Raw genomic sequence first — 18,308 nt, 5'->3', positions numbered from 1 at the left:
TTAGAGCCAAATGAAAGAATCTGTCCATGAAGGCATTTGTTAAATGTTTTATTAAAGAGTATCTCTTTATCTATTAAAGTTAACCTGCCCTATGTGTCCTCTTTTTTTGAAAACCAAAATATAGTCGGACTAATTATCCAGAGCAGCAGTGTGAAGTGCCAGTATGAGACTTAGCACAAATTTTGAAGTTTGCACCTATGCTGGGATGATAATTCAGCAACTGGACCTCTGTGAATTTTAATTGAATACCCCTGCTCTGCCTCAATTTGTTTTGTTCATCCCACTGCCTATCACATCATGTGGACTTTCAGTTTCATGAGGGAATTCAGCCATCGAAATCCTTGCCGTTATGAATAAACACGGCATGAGTTTTGTAGGAGAAAAAGGCAAACAAGTGGTGCAGAGGGAGATATATTTTTATTCGATCACGTCTCCGCTCACGGGGCCCTACTCTGGGGAGGTGCATGTTTGGAGGGGCAGATGGACGGCGGTCCTGGCCAAAGCTAAGTGATCAGAGGCCAGACTGGCGCTGCTGCTGCTGCCTCTGCCTGCGCCGGACCCCCGGCGGCCCGTTCTCCACGGTCCGGACCCCCTCTCCCCCTCTCCCAACAGGAGCAGGACGTGGGTCTGTCGGGGTTAAATGGGCTGCAGATTAGCGGCTCCCCAAGAGGGGCTTGTGGTCAGTGGCAAATTAATTTGGGCTGTCTACATGTAGGAAAAGTCTCACAGAGGAGCCAGTTTGAAGCCCATTGCATCGATCTGTCTCTGTTTTCTAAAACGTTCTGAATTCCAGAAGACTTCAACCACAGCATGTTAAACAGTGGCATAAATACCACTATTTCAGGAGAGGCACTGCTTGGCCTAACATCATCACTGGACCTGTTAAATCACTCTTCATATGATTCATATGTACAAAGCTTCAGATAGTGTACTTTTCAAAAGTCATAGATCAATACTTATTTAAAATATAGTCAAAAGTGGTGTTGATGCTGCCCATTTTTCAGAATTTATCATGTTCACCCATTTTAACGTGACTTTATTACAGCCTCCATTCGTTCCAGGAGACCTGCTTTCAGTTATCAGACATCTTTCCAAGGATATTATTCCACATCTTAAAAAGTTAAAGGCCTTGATTCTGGGGTACACAATCCTTTGTTGGGAGAAAACCATCAGATTTTTTAATATTAGTGACATCATGTTTTATGATCACTTTACAACCGTACAATGGAACTTGACCTCTGCAATTAACCCATCTGTGGCAGTGAACACACACCTGAATCAGCAGGCAGCCATTCTCGGTGCCTAGGGAGAGTTTTGGAGTTTAGGTGTCTTGCTCAAGGGAACTTTGCGGATGTTCCCACTGGTCTCTGGGATTGAACCAGTGAGCTTCCGGTACCAAGCCCAGTCCTCTAACCATTAGGCCACAGCTTTTTATCAAAGCTTTTTTATGGCTACATATGCTTTCAGACCCATAACACTGAGCTGCCTTCTTACAGTTAAAGTTTTGGATTTTATTTCAGATCTGAGTGGAGTTTCTTGTCAGATTTTGTCTACCAGGTCTTGAACTGGCAGACATCATATGGAATCATCATATTACAACACTAAGTTTGGAGTGTGTGTAGTGTGTAGTTGGTGTCAGAAGTTCACACAGTACTGTGCAAAAGTTTTAGGCACCTGAGAAAATCAGGTTTTTAAAAGCTATTTATCTGAGCAGTATGAGTTAATTTTCTAAAACAACAACAAAAGACACCCTTAACATTATTACAGTAAATAGTAATATTGTGTTTAACCCTTTCTAAATCTCTCCTCCAGTATTATTTGGTTATCATCCACTACCTACATTTACCGGTTAAAAATATTATGTTAAATCAAATCCATATGATTAAAGAGAACATTTTAAAACAAGCTGCGCTCTTCTATCTAGCTCACAACATATTTACTCATTTTCAGAAAAAAAATCTTCTTTTACTGTATTTTTTTTCTAATTATATATCATTTTATACAAGCAGAAGACTAATTAAGAAGATAAGTTATTTTAAATGATAGTAATGATGTTATGTATGGCTGTACTGAGCATTTAATGATGTCTGCCGCTGTTCTTTTTCTATGGCAGAATGATTGAACACCATATATATTTGTTACAAAAAAAAAAAAAAAATGTGCACAAATTTATATTTATTGCAGCTTTAATGCAAGCAACAAATGTTCAAACAGAATTAAAGTTTTTAATTTAGTAGTTGACAACTAACTGTGTTGAGAAATAGCAAACAGAGCTTAAACAAATTAAATATATTGTCATTTCTTTTTTTTAATTTGTTCTTTTTTCTTTTCTTTTTTGGCATCCAGCCCCATAGGATCATAATTACCCTGCTGATATAATAACAAATAAGATGTCAACAGTAGAAAGTGTTCGGAAGTCTGAGACAGAATTTGAACTCCACCAAAACAAACCCAGCTTTATTTACATTTGTAAATTGTGCTATGAAAGAGTTGCTTTTTGGAGAGACAGATGGAGTGTTTTGATTGGCTCTTGTTGGCTACATGTCGGCGGGACCAATAGTGGCTGAGTGGCGAACCCAGCGGGAGGACGGCTTGCTTCAGCGCGCCTCTCCAACATGGCTTCCCCACAGCCCGCTCAAGTAGAATACATTCTGATTAGCCATTCTCTGGCAAAATTGCCTCAATTCATTCAAATTATTGTTTTGCCTTTTGTTTAAAGGCCAAGATATGTTTGCAAGTTTGAACTACCTGTAAACTGTCATTAAATGCTTCAGGGAAATGAGCGTGGCACGGAAAATGCACCCTGTCCTGACTTAACGTAAATACTTGTGTGTGTTTGTGTGTAAGAGAACGAGAGAGGGTGTGTGTGTGTGTGTGTGTGTGAGTACTCACATGCACAGCTTCCATTTCACAAGTTCATCTTGTTGCTTGTGGAAATTAGAATATGCATGAGTCTTGTTAACTTGGTTTGTGACAAAATAAAGGCACAAAAAGGAAAATGTTGGCACGTTATGAACTGGCATAATGTGAAAAATATAAGAGCCTTGGAAAACTGGATCCTCCCTCTAATGGGAGCAGTGACTCAACCAGTTAGAGCACCACCATTATGCTCTTCCCTCCCTCAAAGGACCCCAGGTCATTCAGTGCTCTTTCCCTCCATAGCATCCAACATAATTACACGTACAGAGATGTACAGTAGATGTACGTGTCATTGTCTGGACACTTTGGAAACCTGCACTGAACTCATGGATTGTTTTGCACGTTCGAGCCAGGGTTACTGAGTTCACCTCCTACCAAAGCTAGAATTACTTTTCCCATCTATTTGTGACTCAGGAACTAATATTATCTGAGTGTTCTAATCACTCCAAGAGATATAATGAAGGAACTGACATGTATTGACATGCTCATTGGAGCAAAAACCTCTTCCGGTCCGCCTGTGATTAAGCACAAGGTAACAGCACAAGCTAGGAATTAAGAAGCTGTATAAAGCCTTTGTGGACACCTGCTGAAGAGGGGATTTGTCCTCCTTTGGCTGCAGTAGTGGCCTTTACTACTACTACTTCTACTTACTTACTTGTTATTTCTTAAGCGTACTTCTAGGAAGACTTTCCAGTAGGTGTTGGAACATTTCTGTTAGGATTTGATGGCAAAGAGCCATACACAAAATATATGCAGGTGTGGAGAAGTTTTAAAGACCTATTTAATGCAAATTAGAGACAAAATTAAGTTTAAGTTTTGCAATAGCTAATTGGCAAAAAGCGCAACAATGCTGTTTACCTACTTTACTGTTAGTATGCGATTCCTGCATTTTCTGATGTACCAATATTTCAAAGAAATGTGCTTCATACTGATTGCCTTGAACTTTGCTTATCTACAGTGCAAAATAGCACTGTTATCCAGTCAGTTTCCATTACATTTACACTTCCCCATTCCTACAGTAGCAGTGTCTTCACTGGCTAAGAGCAAGAGGTTAGCATAACTGAAAAGTCTTAGCCGTAAATAATGTCGTTGGTTCAGATTAGTTAGTTAATTAAAAAAGTTAGCGAACTGGCATACAAAATCTGGAAAATGAGAAAGTAAAATAAAAAGCTTGTATTTACTGTTCATGGCATTTAAGACCTTTAACAACTTTAAGGCTTTTAAAGGATCTGCAGACACCCTGTATACAAATATTAGTGAGGTCCATTACTGATGTTGAATGAGTAATAACAGCAGCTCATTCCAGTGCTGTTAGAATCCCATCATGTTCCAAATAAGGTCCATGGTGCAGAAACTTGCAGTAGAGCATAGTTCTCTGTCTTTATCTTAATGTCTTTGTGAGAAAATAACAGACAACTGCTGTCAAATGTGCCAACATCTGTGCAGCTAGATGATACTGAGGTAGAGGAGACTTGTCGTGAGAAAACACAATAATTACATTTTCTGTTATTCTATAGATTTGAAAGCCCTCATGGAACAGGCTTGTATTTTTTTTCACTCCCTCACTCTTTCACACACTCACTCACAAGTAACAAAACCATTTGACAACCAGTTCCTATTTGTGAACCTAAATTGGAACCTATTTTCCACCAACATATATTGGTTCGTGAACCAGAAAAGTTCATTCCCAGCTGGAAGCAAATAATAGTTCTTCATTGTGAACCAGAATGACATCCGTGGGTTTGTCAAGGTAAAGAAGCACCAGAAAGAGCACAGAGCCTCAAATAAAGTATTATTGGGCAGTAGAGTTGTACGTGGTAATTTCTAGCATGTTATATAAATAAATGATAAATTAATTAAAAATTATGTATGTAAAAGAAAACAAAAACAGTGATCGGTTTGTGTGTTTACTCGGGCTGTATTCAGCAAGATATGAGGTGCGACACGAGGCTCATTAAGACAGCTCAAAACTTAGTAACCTTTATACACATATATATCTGTATGACCTATCCCTGCTGTAAACAGTGGATTAACCATGACTCTTCCCTGATTGTATACTTTTATCGAAGGTTTGGTGCTGGTGCAGGGGGCTCATGACATATCCTTGGTTTCCATCAAGACTGGTGGAAATGCAGGCAGGTTCCTCGATAGAAACAAGGTTCCAAGAATCTTGAACTGAATTCGACCAAGAACCAGAGTTCCTTTGGTAGAAAAGTTAAATAAAAAAAAAAAAAAGAAAAAACATCTGCCTTTTATATGGTGTGTACATGTATATCAGATAGACATGTATATCCAATCTAGGAAGGCTGACGTCTTTTGTTTTGTTTACAAGTTAAAAACATTAATTTACAAACATCTTCCATTTTTTCTGTGTGGTCTCATTTCAGAAATAGAAAATAATTTTTAGGCAGTGTCAGCATTAAGGAGATAGATTTTAAAAGGTGACATGCTTCTCACTCAACATACATAGCTTTCACATTCCCACATCAAGCTGCTGATATATAATGGGGAAAGAAACGCTGCAAGGGAATGGACTGGAACTGAAGTAGTAGGTAGTGGAAGAAAGGTTATACAAGCTGTTACATGTCATATCAGTGCTAACATTGTGCAGCTCCCTATTGTGGGTCTGCAGAGGTAAAAACATGTTTAGCCCTTTTAAAAACAAACAACTGTTTCTGTCAGTTTCTGTGGAACAAAACCTTATATATATGCCAGCACCTAAGCATGAAAATCCACTGACGTTAAGCAGGTTTGGGCTTGGCCAGTACTTGGAAAGGAGACCTCCAAACAAATTTTCCACCATGAAATGTAGTTTGAGTAAGAGTTCCTTACAAAATGTACTTATCCGTAATCAGAAAGTGAGTGATTAAAAAGTGTCTGCTCTATTTTGAAGCTCTGCAATGCTATACCTGTACAGCAGAAGGCTAAGACAAGAGGAACAACTTTTCCAGTTTAGCGTTGCTTGTTCGCAAAATTATACCCTGAGAGGAAAGTGACGTGAGGATCATTATAAATTATTCTGGCTGACTTGGCTCTCTGGAGGGGGAGTCAGAATTAATAAGCATTGATCTATCTTCAGTCATGACCACGTCCATTATTGTTATTTTACTGTGAGATCAGCTGCCATATGTGTGTGTGTGAGCTGCTGGTGGAGTTTCACTCCCAGAGGCTCGGCTTTGAAAGTGTGTGCATCTGGGTGTGTTAATCACCTGATCCCCTCCCTAACAATTGCACACAGACACCACAAACACACACGCACATACAGCAACAGCCTGAAGAGGCTGGGGAGCAGGAAGATAGGAGGAAGATAGAAAAAGGTGTCAGTCCCTTTTTTTTCTCCTCAGAACAGGCTCCACTCAATTACCTGTCATAGCTCAGCGGAGGGGAGGAGAAATAAAGGAGGGAAAAAGGCATGCCAAGCGTTTGTAGAAACACTTTAGCAGTGTCAAACGCGATACCTCCACTGCTTCCTCCTCCTGGGTGAAACAGCTCCCACTTTCGCACTGGTTACGGCAGCCAAACTTGGATGAGCTTCAAGTTTCCCACACATATAAAGAAAAAAAAAACGGCAGGGGATGGGGAAGGGGACAGCCAGAAATGGTGTAGTGTTGTTGTGCACAACACTGACGACTTGGAAAATTCTGACTTGCACTTGCAAAGAAACAGTCACAGAAAAACTTACCATTTGTATATGATCTCCAGGGAAGGTAAAGATGTGATTTTCTTGTAATTAAGTTCAACTTGTTCCTCTGGGCCCATTAAATACACATGCAAATATGTCTTGTGGATACATGCCCATAGAGTAATACTGGGTTTATCAAACTGAGACCCTCGGATAGGTCACGAGCCAAAAAAAAGAAAAGTAATAATAATTAAATTATAACAGGCACATATAAACAACAGTAACATGTATACATGTTTTCAAGTGTCATCCTTGGAACAGAGTTACATGGTTGTGGTTAAAATCTTCCCCTTGAAAAGGGACGACCCTTCAGAAACCTGATATGTCATGAGAACACAAATATAACAAGAACAATTCTTAAATCCCAGGCTACTAGCTGTGCCCTTAAGGTAGCTAGGCACCAGTCTACAGCGACAGCAGAGGAGCACAGCTGGACTGTAGGTAAATTTAAGGCATCATACACCTTCAAAAGTTTTCCACAGTCATATATTATCACCCATATCTAACTATTCTGTGATATGAAACTGAATTGTGCTCCTTATTCTGCAGCTGTTGGTTTTTTTTAAACTTCCAGTTCCACCTTAAATGCTGCAGTGACGTCAGATGCTAAAATGTAATTGATTCAACATTTAATGTGGAACTGGATATTAACTGGATACCTACGAGTTATGAAGGGTTATAATACATTACATGAATCTAAGATAACTCAAATCGTAGTTTTCAAAGGAGAAAATACTGAGATATTTTAGTGTATATCCCAAAAGGAATGAGACCCCTACCCCTAAGCAAAATGGAAAAATTGGAATAGTTCTGAATATTTTTAATACTGATGTGGAGAAACAAATAGGTCAACATCAGTTATATTTAGTTTTATAATGTAGTAAACATTCAGAATATGTCTGGGTCATGATATAAATCAATTGACAAAATGTGGCTTGCTTGAATAAAAAGTTAATAAAAACTCTGGAGTAATAAATGCCTGAAGTATTTTACCTGTATGTCTGACTTAAAGATGTAAAAAGGGGTAGTGAATTAATTTATATTCATATGTATTCCCTAACCAAACACAAGGTTGTTATGAGTTGCCCTGCCAATACTGTAGCTCATCAGAAGTCACTACCCACAGGACGCTGTTGGCTGGACATTTTTGGTTGGTGGACCATTCAGTCCAGCAGTGACACTGAGGGATTTAAAAACTCAAGAAACACTGCTGTGTCTGATCCACTCCTACCAGCACAACACAACACATGCTACCATCACGTCTGTGTCACGTAATGCTAAAAATAAAGATGGAATGTAAATAACAGTTTTTATTATATTATTTCATCTATATTTTCTGTGTTTCAAGAGAACATGTTATGAGGTGCTGAAACATATAAAAGTGAGCAGATTTTTACCTGATAGCACAACCTCCACCAGATCTCCTTCCATGATATCAGATGCACATCTGACCAGCTGTAGGATGTTGTCCGAGGTCGGATCATGGCGAAAAAGCAGGATCTTGTCATACATTCCATAGAATCCACACTCTGGGAACTGTAACAAAATGAGCCGCTTTAATCAGGTGTCGGAAAATGTGTTGATCAAACACTACGCTGTTACACACTGTAAATGATTTACAGGGAAGTATCAAGTTATGTGCTCTCTGCCACCTCACAGCAATTTATATTGGTGGATGGGTGACAACACAATGTAGTGAGTATGATGCTTCCCACTATGCACAACGCGTATGCAAAAGTCTTGGTCTGTTTACCACATTATGCTATGGCAAAAAGAGTCCCTGGGTGATTAATACTACATATGTAAAATGATAAGAACTGTAAGATGCTCTGGACAAGTGCATCTGCCAACCAACTGTAATTCTGGCAGCTGATTTTGATATAGTGTTAATATTAGACTTCAGTGTAGTTTATTCTTTTATCAATTTTTAGTCATTTAATTATAGGTTTTTTCTATTTTAGAGGTATTATTTCTCACTAACTTGTATAAACAATAGTTTAAAAGTTGTTACATTTAAAAACATGTTAAACCAAGGCTGAGTCAATTCCAAGAGTTTCAAATCTATGAATCACTGGCCAAAGTTTGATTCGAGCAACAAGGTGAATCAATTTTCTATCTATCTATCTATCTATCTATCTATCTATCTATCTATCTATCTATCTATCTATCTATCAAGTCTTTGCTATCTCTATTTAATTTGATTGCATTCTGCTGATCTCACAGTAATGCTCAGCAGGACAGCTTTGGAACCAGACTCTAAAAATAACTTCACAGCAAAATCTACCCCATGTCATAGGACTGTGAGAGAAGAAAGTTTTTTATTTTCTTTTTAAGATCGAAGGTGAGTGTTGATTCATGCCATTTTAAAACAAAACCTCCTCACATTCATAAAGAAAATCCTTATTTCTTTCCCATAATCATGTAACATAGCAGCATGTTGCATCAATGTTAATGTGATATTGTGATTTATCAGGAAACTTTACCGCATTTATTTTTTTAACTGAATTGTTTTAACAAATTTTGACAAAAACCTCCTCCCTTCATTTACACATTTTTCAGAGCCTAGTGGCATATTAGAGGTTTTATTGGTTTTATTAGGCAATGTATACGCAACGTCGTTACTGTTGAGGTCCGAAGGTAAATCACGTTATATTTATGCTAAAACATGGATTAAACCTCATTAAGCTCTTGCTCTCTCTCTCACAAAGAAGCTGCAAGACGTTTGGCACGTTTTTTGTTTTTCTTCTCATGCCTCACTTAATCCACACATGTATCTCTTGTTGAAGCTGGAATATGGAGAAAAGCTTGTGTCTGAGCTTCGTTGTGTTTGAACTCAACACTCCCCCTGAAAGGTTTACTGAATATCATATTCAAATATCATTAAAATGTTGCTATTCATTCATTCATTGTCTGTACTCACTTATCCAGTTCAGGGTGGTGTTGGGTCCGGAGCCTACTTGGAATCACTGGGCACAAGGCGGGAATACACCTTCACAGGGTGACACACACTCACACTTTCATTCACTCACACTTTTGAGTCATCAATCCACCTACCGACGTGTGTTTTTGGACCCAGAGGAAACCCACGCGGACACAGGGAGAACACACCAAACTCCTTACAGACAGTCATTCAGAGTGGGGCTCAACTGTAGATATGTTGTTATAAAATAAACATTATTGTTTTACCTCACTTCTAATACAGTTTATCTTGTGATTAATCACTAAACATGACTAATCACAGAATGTAAATCAACTGACATCACTAATACACACGTCTTTTAGTGATTATTATTTTTCCCTACTAAAGGTCCTACTGTAACCTACAGAGCATCCTACTACATATCAAGCTTTTCTATGGGTGTACATTCACAGCTGTACTCCGTGTCCCCTGTAGATGCACTGTAAAGTAGCTGAATCCATTCAGTTTATGAAATTGGTTTTAGCTGTGTCAATGACTACTGTGAACAGTCCATTCTTTATTTAACCACCACTATGGCCCTTATCACTCACAAAAAGTGTGGCTCAAATCCTCCTTTATTTATGTCGGGGTTTTTTCCACCTCACTTCCTAAACAGTTTTACGAACAACAGTCTCGAAATCAATTCAATGTCAAAGAAGAGAGCAACATATTGACTGACCCATGTGGGCCACTGGGGAAACAGCCTGCTAGCCTCAATCTCTATTGATCGCCGCTGGGCTGAGTTACAGTGCCACATCAGAGAAGGCCCTCATGGAAAGGCTATTCAAACCTGCCCCATTCACAAACAGCACTCATACCGCGTATATTATTGGGTCTGTTTACATACCGCAAACCATAGAACTCATATTTGTACACTAATTACTCTGTGGGATCGTTCTGCTACCACGCGCCAATGAATATTTTGAGTAGCCAGTTCTCAGAACAGTACAGTGATAAACAATTTGCTACTGCAGTTTGTGTTAGCACAATTGAGGTACATACACTAAATGGCCAAAAGTCTGTGGACACTTGCTTATCCAATGTTTCTTTAGAAAAGGAAGGAATTAACAAGCAGAATGTTCTTATTTGCTGCAGTAAGAGCTTTTATTCATCTGGGTGCACAAAGGTGTGGAATCATCTGAAGCAGCTTCACATGACACCATGCCCAGTGCCAAGTATCAGCTAGATGGGTATAAACTAATGTTCTAGTACTACTAGATTTAGAATGTGGACAGTGCTAATTTTGGTAACATAAACTACGACGAAAAAAAATAGTTGATGACCTATTTTTTGCAACAAAATCTAGACAAGACCTAAATAAAAATATACAACTAAAGATGAGATCTAAGACCAAATGCTTTGCAAATTTGCTCGTATCAACTGCTGGCCAATGATTCATTGTGTTGGATCTCTTGGAGTCAACTGAGTCTTGGTTTACAAGCGTCTCTTACACTGCATTATGAACCAAAAATGTTTATGTTAAATAAATGCAAAATGTATTTTGAGAACAAATGTTTCCATATTCCTTCCATAATTTTAGATGTTAACGAGTTTTATAATGTAACACAATTTTAAAGCTACTGTTCATGAAGTTTAGTAATAAATAACACCTCTAAAATAGTAAAATCTTTAAAAATTCAAACCTAAAATTAGGCTTTTTTCCCCTTTAATCTGCAAAATGTTTTTAGTTTTCATTGCCAAAAACTAACAAAAATTAAATGACTATTATGGGACTAAAATGAATATTTTTAGTCAACAGGCTAAAATTAAATCAAAATTAGCTGATAAAATGAACACTGTCTGTGGAGATTTGTAACGGTGTTCTCTAGAGTGCTGAAACCCTATTTCATACCTTTGGGATGAGGGTTGTTTTTTGTTCCATTCAACATCAGTAGCTGACCTCACTAAAGTCTCTGAATATGCTCCAAAATCTACTAAATATCCTTCCCAGAAAAGTAGATGCTGTGACTGAAACAAAATTTGGCCTACTACCTCTTCATTATTGGACCACAATACACTCTTTAAAAAACAAACAAACAAAAAAAACTGTATGGTAGAGGTACATTATTAGTCACTAAAGGCACAAACAGTGTAAATGTACCTGTACAGGTACAACAGTAGTGTTAAAGCCCAATTGTGTCACATTCTCTTCTCCAGGAGGAGAGGTGTAAGTGTGTCAAATAAAACAACATAATAAAAGTCCTGGAGATGAAATGGGGCATATGAAATCAACACAATTTTAAAATCTACTTTCATTATAGAATAACTAAATTTACAGGATATGTTCCTTGGGGTTACCGCCGTAGTGACAGAAAAAAAACCTTACCCATACACCATACCCCCCCAACACCCTAAATATAATGTGGGGTTTATAACAAGTGATACTGAGCCTGTTACTAGGTCTACTGACACACTGAAGCCAAATAAACTTATATCTGTCCACTCTGAAGAGTTATTTAAGCCCTAAATATTTCAACTCTGTAATAAAGTACTGCACTACATTACCATTCATGTACCAAGCCTACTCAGGTGTATATCTCAAACGCTGTTTAATAAAGGTACGCTCAAAGTTTTTCTTTTCCTGTGAGGAGTTCATGAATGGGAATTGTACAATAGTTGCATGTCACATTATATAAAACCTGGTAACAGTATTTAAAACAATGATTTATATAATAATGTCACATTGTCACTTGCTGCTCTATTCAGCTTCATTCATTGCTGAGATCTCCTTGTGATTTATAATTGCAAGGTTCCACACCTGCAAACTGACACATGCGTTAGATGTTAATAAGAAAAAGTCAGGAACCATCTGCAAAGGGAACTCTTGAAAGGATAGCTGTCATACACAGTGGAAAAGAATAGAGTAAAATACACAGTTTCGTTTAAAGTGAAGAGTTTGACAGAATCCAGGTTTCCTATGAAAGGAAGTGAACATTGGTGGCTGTTCATGAAGTCTTCTTAAGACTGTGTCTGTCTTCAGTTCATGTCTTGACACAATATGTTCCCATTAGTGAATATAATGTAAGGTCATATGTTATAATCTATTGCTCAATCTAGAGTCCAAAGATGTCAGTGGAAAGTGCATGTTCCAAAATGCTGCAGTTTACAGCTAAACTCTTTTAATTTAAGCATTTTAAATGGTTCTTGTTTAAGGAAACAATGAACTTACATGTGTGTGTTTTTTTAAAAGTATATTTATACTTATATAAATATATAGATAAATTTATAAATATAATATAAAAATATCTTTATTTATTTAAATTGCTTTTACCACAAAAAGAAAACAAAAAAACTAAATATAAATATGATATTTACTACAACTCAAATGAGATGAAGAATCAAACTGAGGTCCCAGGATGAATCATATTAGGCTCTATAGAGTGGGTCCCCCACATGGGAGCAACCATGTTTAAGATGGCGTACAGAGTTTCTGATACATCCACTCCTCTATGTGTCAGTATAGGGTTGTTGTATAGTCTGAAGAGCCATTGGAGAAAATTACAGATTGCTCTTTTTAAGTAAAGCTAAATGTCTCTTTCTTACAACCCTTGTATATTCTGCCCTGTTGTTTTATGTTTTCTCTCTCATTTGTCATCTTCCTAAAGCCGGGTCTGATGTATTCTGATTGGCTGCTGTAGGTGGCGCTCCAACTATAAAAGGGGGTGAGATGACGGCAGAAAGGTGGGGGCTGTTCCAATAGTCGGGTTTGTGCCAGCAGTCCTCCCCCTGACCAGACCAACCCAACCTGTTAGCTCTAACTGCTCTAAATGTTTATGTCCCTTAGCATAATTGTTAGTAAGTTGGGGGTGAGGGTTTATTTTTTTGTTTTGTTTTGTTTTGATACCTTTTCTCCTGTTTTTGGAGTAGGACGACATGGTAGCTATTGTAATTTTGTTTTTGAAATAGGTGAGTTAGTTGTTTTTTGTTTATTTTTAGTGGTTTTGGAATTTTGTTTTGTCTCACCCCTGAAATTATTACTTCTTCTCTACCACCACTGAATAGCTGATGTCATCAGTTTTGTTTAACATGGTGATATCAAAAGGGTAAAAAAAATAAATAATATAATTTTGCCATTTAAATGGAGTCTTAGTCTTAGTGGTTGGGATGGTGTTGGACTTTTTGTTTTTCAACTATTATAATTTGTATTTTGCTTATGTATGGCATTATTTTTTATTGTTGTATAATCTGACAATGAGCCATTGTAGAAAATGGCAGATCGCTCTTTTAAAGTAAAGCTTCCTAAATGTTTCTTTGTCAAAAACAACAAAAATATTAAACAATCTATGAAGGATCTTTCAACTCTGAAAATGCACTCACACATTGTGTTCCTGGGCAGCACGGTGGTGCAGCAGGTAGTGTCGCAGTCACACAGCTCCAGGGACCTGGAGGTTGTGGGTTAGAGTCTCGCTCTATGAGGAGTGTGTTGTTTTATGAATGATCTGGAAACTTTAATGCATTTTTTTTTTTAAATGTTAATCATTTTACCAAAATTGTTTTATTGTCTGAGCTGTGAGCGGCACGCTGTGGTTTTCTCAATTAAAACTTGTAACCGAACTTCATTGTGTTTGATGATAACTCTCTCCCTGAACCTCTGCCATATTAAGATATTCTAATACAAATATCATAAAAACTACTCTATAATGTTACAATAAATTAAAGAACAGTTTCCTCTAAACTGTTTGTCATGCACCACTCTACACATTTGTTTGATCTCCCATCCAAAATATGAGACAATACTAGCATTTAACTTGCAATTAATCATGATTAATCACAGAATGTCATTGTGATTATCGCAATGACATTTTTTAATCAATTGACACTAGTTTTAAGCCACATTGTTGTTTAAAATGACTAGCTAAACTACTAACAGAAGGCATCCTCCCTACAACAGAGTAGCTTAAAATGACTCTGTGATTATGGTAATATCTGGTCACCATCTGGTTTTACATACTAATGTATGGACGATAAATACTTAAATATTTAAACACTTCCAAAGATCAGTCTTAGGGCCCATCCAAACAGAGACAGATATTTTTAAAAACTGAGATTACCTCCCTCCATTTTTCAAAACATCAAATACAAAAATGGTTGCATTATCATCCCAATCCTGTAGGGAGCATAGCACCTCTTTAAGAGAAACATCAAAACGCCACAAAGCACATATATATATATATATATTATAAGGTCCACCAGGAAAAGCGGTGCCTTAGAGCCCTCTATTGACCAGCTGCCCTTGGCAATGTTCCAACATGTAGTGTAAAGCCTCAACAATTCCTCTCCACAATTGATTGTTCACACTGAGTATTTCTGAGCAATAGTAAATCACCTATAACTGTTCCTTGTGGAGAATTTGCTCCCAGTTTCCTTCAAATTCCTCACAAGGTGCTGAAAGTGCCAGTGCCTCACTCTGTACGACACAAACCTTCCCTGAAATGAGCTGCTGTTTTCAAAAGAGAAACCGCTGTGAGCGTACCGTCTCTGTTGCCATCCCAACAGGGCTGCGATAATGCTGCGCTGTGTCAAGGATGAAGGCAGCTTGGAGCAGTCAATACAAATGCAGATCCTGTTCTACTGCTGATATGTTACAAGTTCTCTGCTATTAACATGTTTTTATATGATTCAAACCCACACCAATGATGAGTGTGAGCATGTGCATGTTTTGTTTTGTTTTGTCTTGTTTTTTTATAGTGAATAGCATGCTGTCCCCTCCCCCTTCTCCTGTCTAGCTCTAATGATTTCTACACAATAAAGATACACAGAGGCAAGTGCGCTTTCGGAGGTCACCATGACAGCAGCCTCACTGTAACAGTGTGGGGTTGTCATGGCAGCGGGAACCCAAGGCTCTTTCCTGATTGAGCACTATTCATTTATTTGAGACAAATGGGTGCTGTGCGTCTGTGCCGTCAGAGCCAGGAGAGTGACACACACCAATCCTTGTCATTAACCCCTTGGGAGAATGCCTGGCTCTGAACTCAGGAATCTTCTAACAATAACTGTCATGTTACTACCTCTAAGGAGCAGCGCCGTAGTGCTGCTCTTTCAGGACTGTCATTTCCTTCCCTCTCTTTCTCTCCACCAGTGGTTTTGTGGATGACAGACTAGCCGCAGCACAAGGGACATCAATTTGGACGTTGTCGTCCCTTTAAACAACTGCTTTGCTGAAGATGGTTGTCAAGGTGGAATAAGCGACGCTGAAAGAGGCAGGTGTGCTGAAGGGGTGGGCGAGAGAGAGAGAGAGAGAGAGAGAGAGAGAGAGAGAGAGAGAGAGAGAGAGTATTCTGAAAGCTCCTGAGGAGAGAGGAGTGAATCATCCGTTCCGCTTTAACTGCAGACCCTCGCTCGCCCACGCCTTGCCATTCTCTCTCTCCATGTGCTTGCTCTCACCACAATCCCAAGCCACAAACCCTCCATCCAAGCACCCATCTCACCCCATTCACGGCTGGTTTGTGACAATTTTTCGAGCCGATTGTTTCCTGGGACCATAGAAAAGCAGATAAATTAGCATGTTTGTAAAGGAATACTCTGTCCGACACTCAATAAACACCAGTATGTTTCCATGAATTTAGAAGAGAACCAAAAACCCGTTCACTAGCCAATGGACAGATGCCTTAGAGTGTCCCCTCTAGCCCTACAACGAAGGCCAAAGCCCAGTGCTGGTTAACCAAGTTACGATCTAGACCATGTTTGGGAACCGCTGTTCTCTCTGGTTTGTTTACATTTAAAACCTCTGTGTCTTTTAAGGTGGAACGGTATGTTAGAATAAATATTGTTATTGTATTTTTGTAAAATTGTAAAATATGTTTGTGCGTGGCTCCATCTTCAAAGCACCTCTCTGCAGTTTCTCTGCCGTGAGCAGAAAGAGAGAAAGCCTAGCATATCAGACCAATACCCTTTTTTTTTTTTTTTTTTAACATTTAATAACACAAGGGATTCGTAAACACATCAGACCTGTTCCCAGTGCACAGAATGATGCCTCAAACATAGAATCTAAGGTTCATCCTTATACATTCTTCTTACAACTGCCCACTGTCCCTTGTACCAGATATTAAGTGGCTTGGTCTCAGCTAGATGTAAGAGAAACACAGCTAATACACAGTATCTCTCAAAAGTAATGAAACACATGACCTTTTAGGCCATGTCAATATTATGGCCTAAACTTTTGTCTAAAATTGGATCATACTGAAGTTTCCTTACATTTGAGACACTCTGTATAACGGCATGATATCTTGGCCAACCCACGCAACTAAGAGCTTCAATCTTTCGCAAAGGCATAAGGCCCTTATAAGGCTTATATGCACCGTCTGTACAGACTGGCTCATCACGGAAGTCTGGGAGCTCACTAAACTGGAGATAAACCAGACAAGACACTACACAGAGGTAGGCCACAGGCCAAAACATCCGGGAAAGCATTTTACTTTTCCTTTGCCCAGGTCTCTGACTAAACAATGGTCATTTCATATAAGCAGAGAAAGGCAGAGAGCATATTAAAAAGGGCATCAGTGTACTGTACTTGCTTTCCTGTTGCAAATTTCATGTTTTTGAATGGTCAAGTGATGATTCTGGATGGAACCTTAAAAGATGTACGTGTATTCTTTTATTCATTCACTCATTCATTCATTTTCTGTAACCACTTTTACAGCCATCTTTTTCAGGATCACAGTGGGTCCAGAGCCTACCCAGATTCACTTAAATATTGTTAACTACTCAACTGTTGAGTATTCTTTCTCTAATGCTTTTTCCCCCATTTAAAACATTTAAAGAAAGCAACAGCAAAATCTTTCAAAGTTATTTTTTCTATCCATTTTAATTAAAAGCATAATGCAGTGCTATTTTAGCTCCATTCTGGTGGGTTCTTGGGAAGCAAGTTCAGGACAGGAGTGTGATTAAACTCAACAGTGGGTTGGAGAAGAAGAAATTTTCAGTTCAGACCTTTAGATGACACTTAAAAACGTAAGATTAGAAGTCAGCAACAAGAAATAATCGTGGCTCTAGTTTAACAGCATTACTCATTCCTTACCTGACGTAAAATGACATTTGTGGTTCTCAGAACTCCACAGTAAATGGGTGTCGCAGCGAGAAATGAAAAAGATAATCACAAAAAAGACAAGAAGCATACTCTACAGTTTTGCAGGAAATGGACGATGACAAAGTGTCTTCGGTCATTGCTAGTAACTTGGTGTTAAGTGCATCCCGTGGCAGGATGTGTGCAGCCCTTGCTGGAGCTTGCATGTTTTCTACAGGTGTGGAAACACTTCACTGTTACGCCTGGAGGAAACACTGCACAGCTCCACATCAATCTGATGCACAGAGCTCTGGCATGAGTGAGGCGTGAAAACTCAGCATAATCAGATAAAGTAAGGGTGACTTCACACAGTGCCGCAGGTACCAAACACATGAAACATGGTCTGATGAAGTCTTCACAGTAGGGGTGCAACGTTTAACAGACCAGTGCCAATGCTATTATCAGTATCGGGCCAACTTGATGGGAAAGTACTCAACCAGTTTTATTTGAAACGTAATCCTTGGCATCCCTGCTTCTGTAAGTGGTGAGATAAAATGGAGTCAGGCCATAGATGTGTGTGTAAGCTTATATAAACTTATAAGGTTTCAGAGCATTAAAACAAAAATCACAGGAGAAAAAAAGAATGTATCTACCTTAAAAGAGTGTATATTTTATATATTATCAATATGAGAGATATTTTGTAAAATTAGATTAACACTGGCGGTAGAAATTTAATGTTAAAAATG

General features: G+C 38.4%; 1 protein-coding gene across 1 annotated transcript in view; it reads right to left on the bottom strand.

Moving 5' to 3' along the window:
* The window catches only part of prkd1 (protein kinase D1), an 80,403-nt gene that overhangs the window by 42,660 nt on the left and 19,435 nt on the right, over positions 1-18,308 (bottom strand). The window contains exon 2 of the mRNA XM_066673414.1: positions 7,999-8,137. Coding sequence (XP_066529511.1) covers positions 7,999-8,137 — 139 coding nt within the window. The remainder of the gene's footprint in view (positions 1-7,998; positions 8,138-18,308) is intronic.

This window comes from Hoplias malabaricus, chromosome 1 (genome assembly GCF_029633855.1).
Source record: "Hoplias malabaricus isolate fHopMal1 chromosome 1, fHopMal1.hap1, whole genome shotgun sequence".
Classification (NCBI taxonomy): domain Eukaryota; kingdom Metazoa; phylum Chordata; class Actinopteri; order Characiformes; family Erythrinidae; genus Hoplias; species Hoplias malabaricus.
The sequence above is the reverse complement of the archived record's forward strand: the minus strand, read 5'-3'. Positions and strand labels throughout refer to the sequence as shown.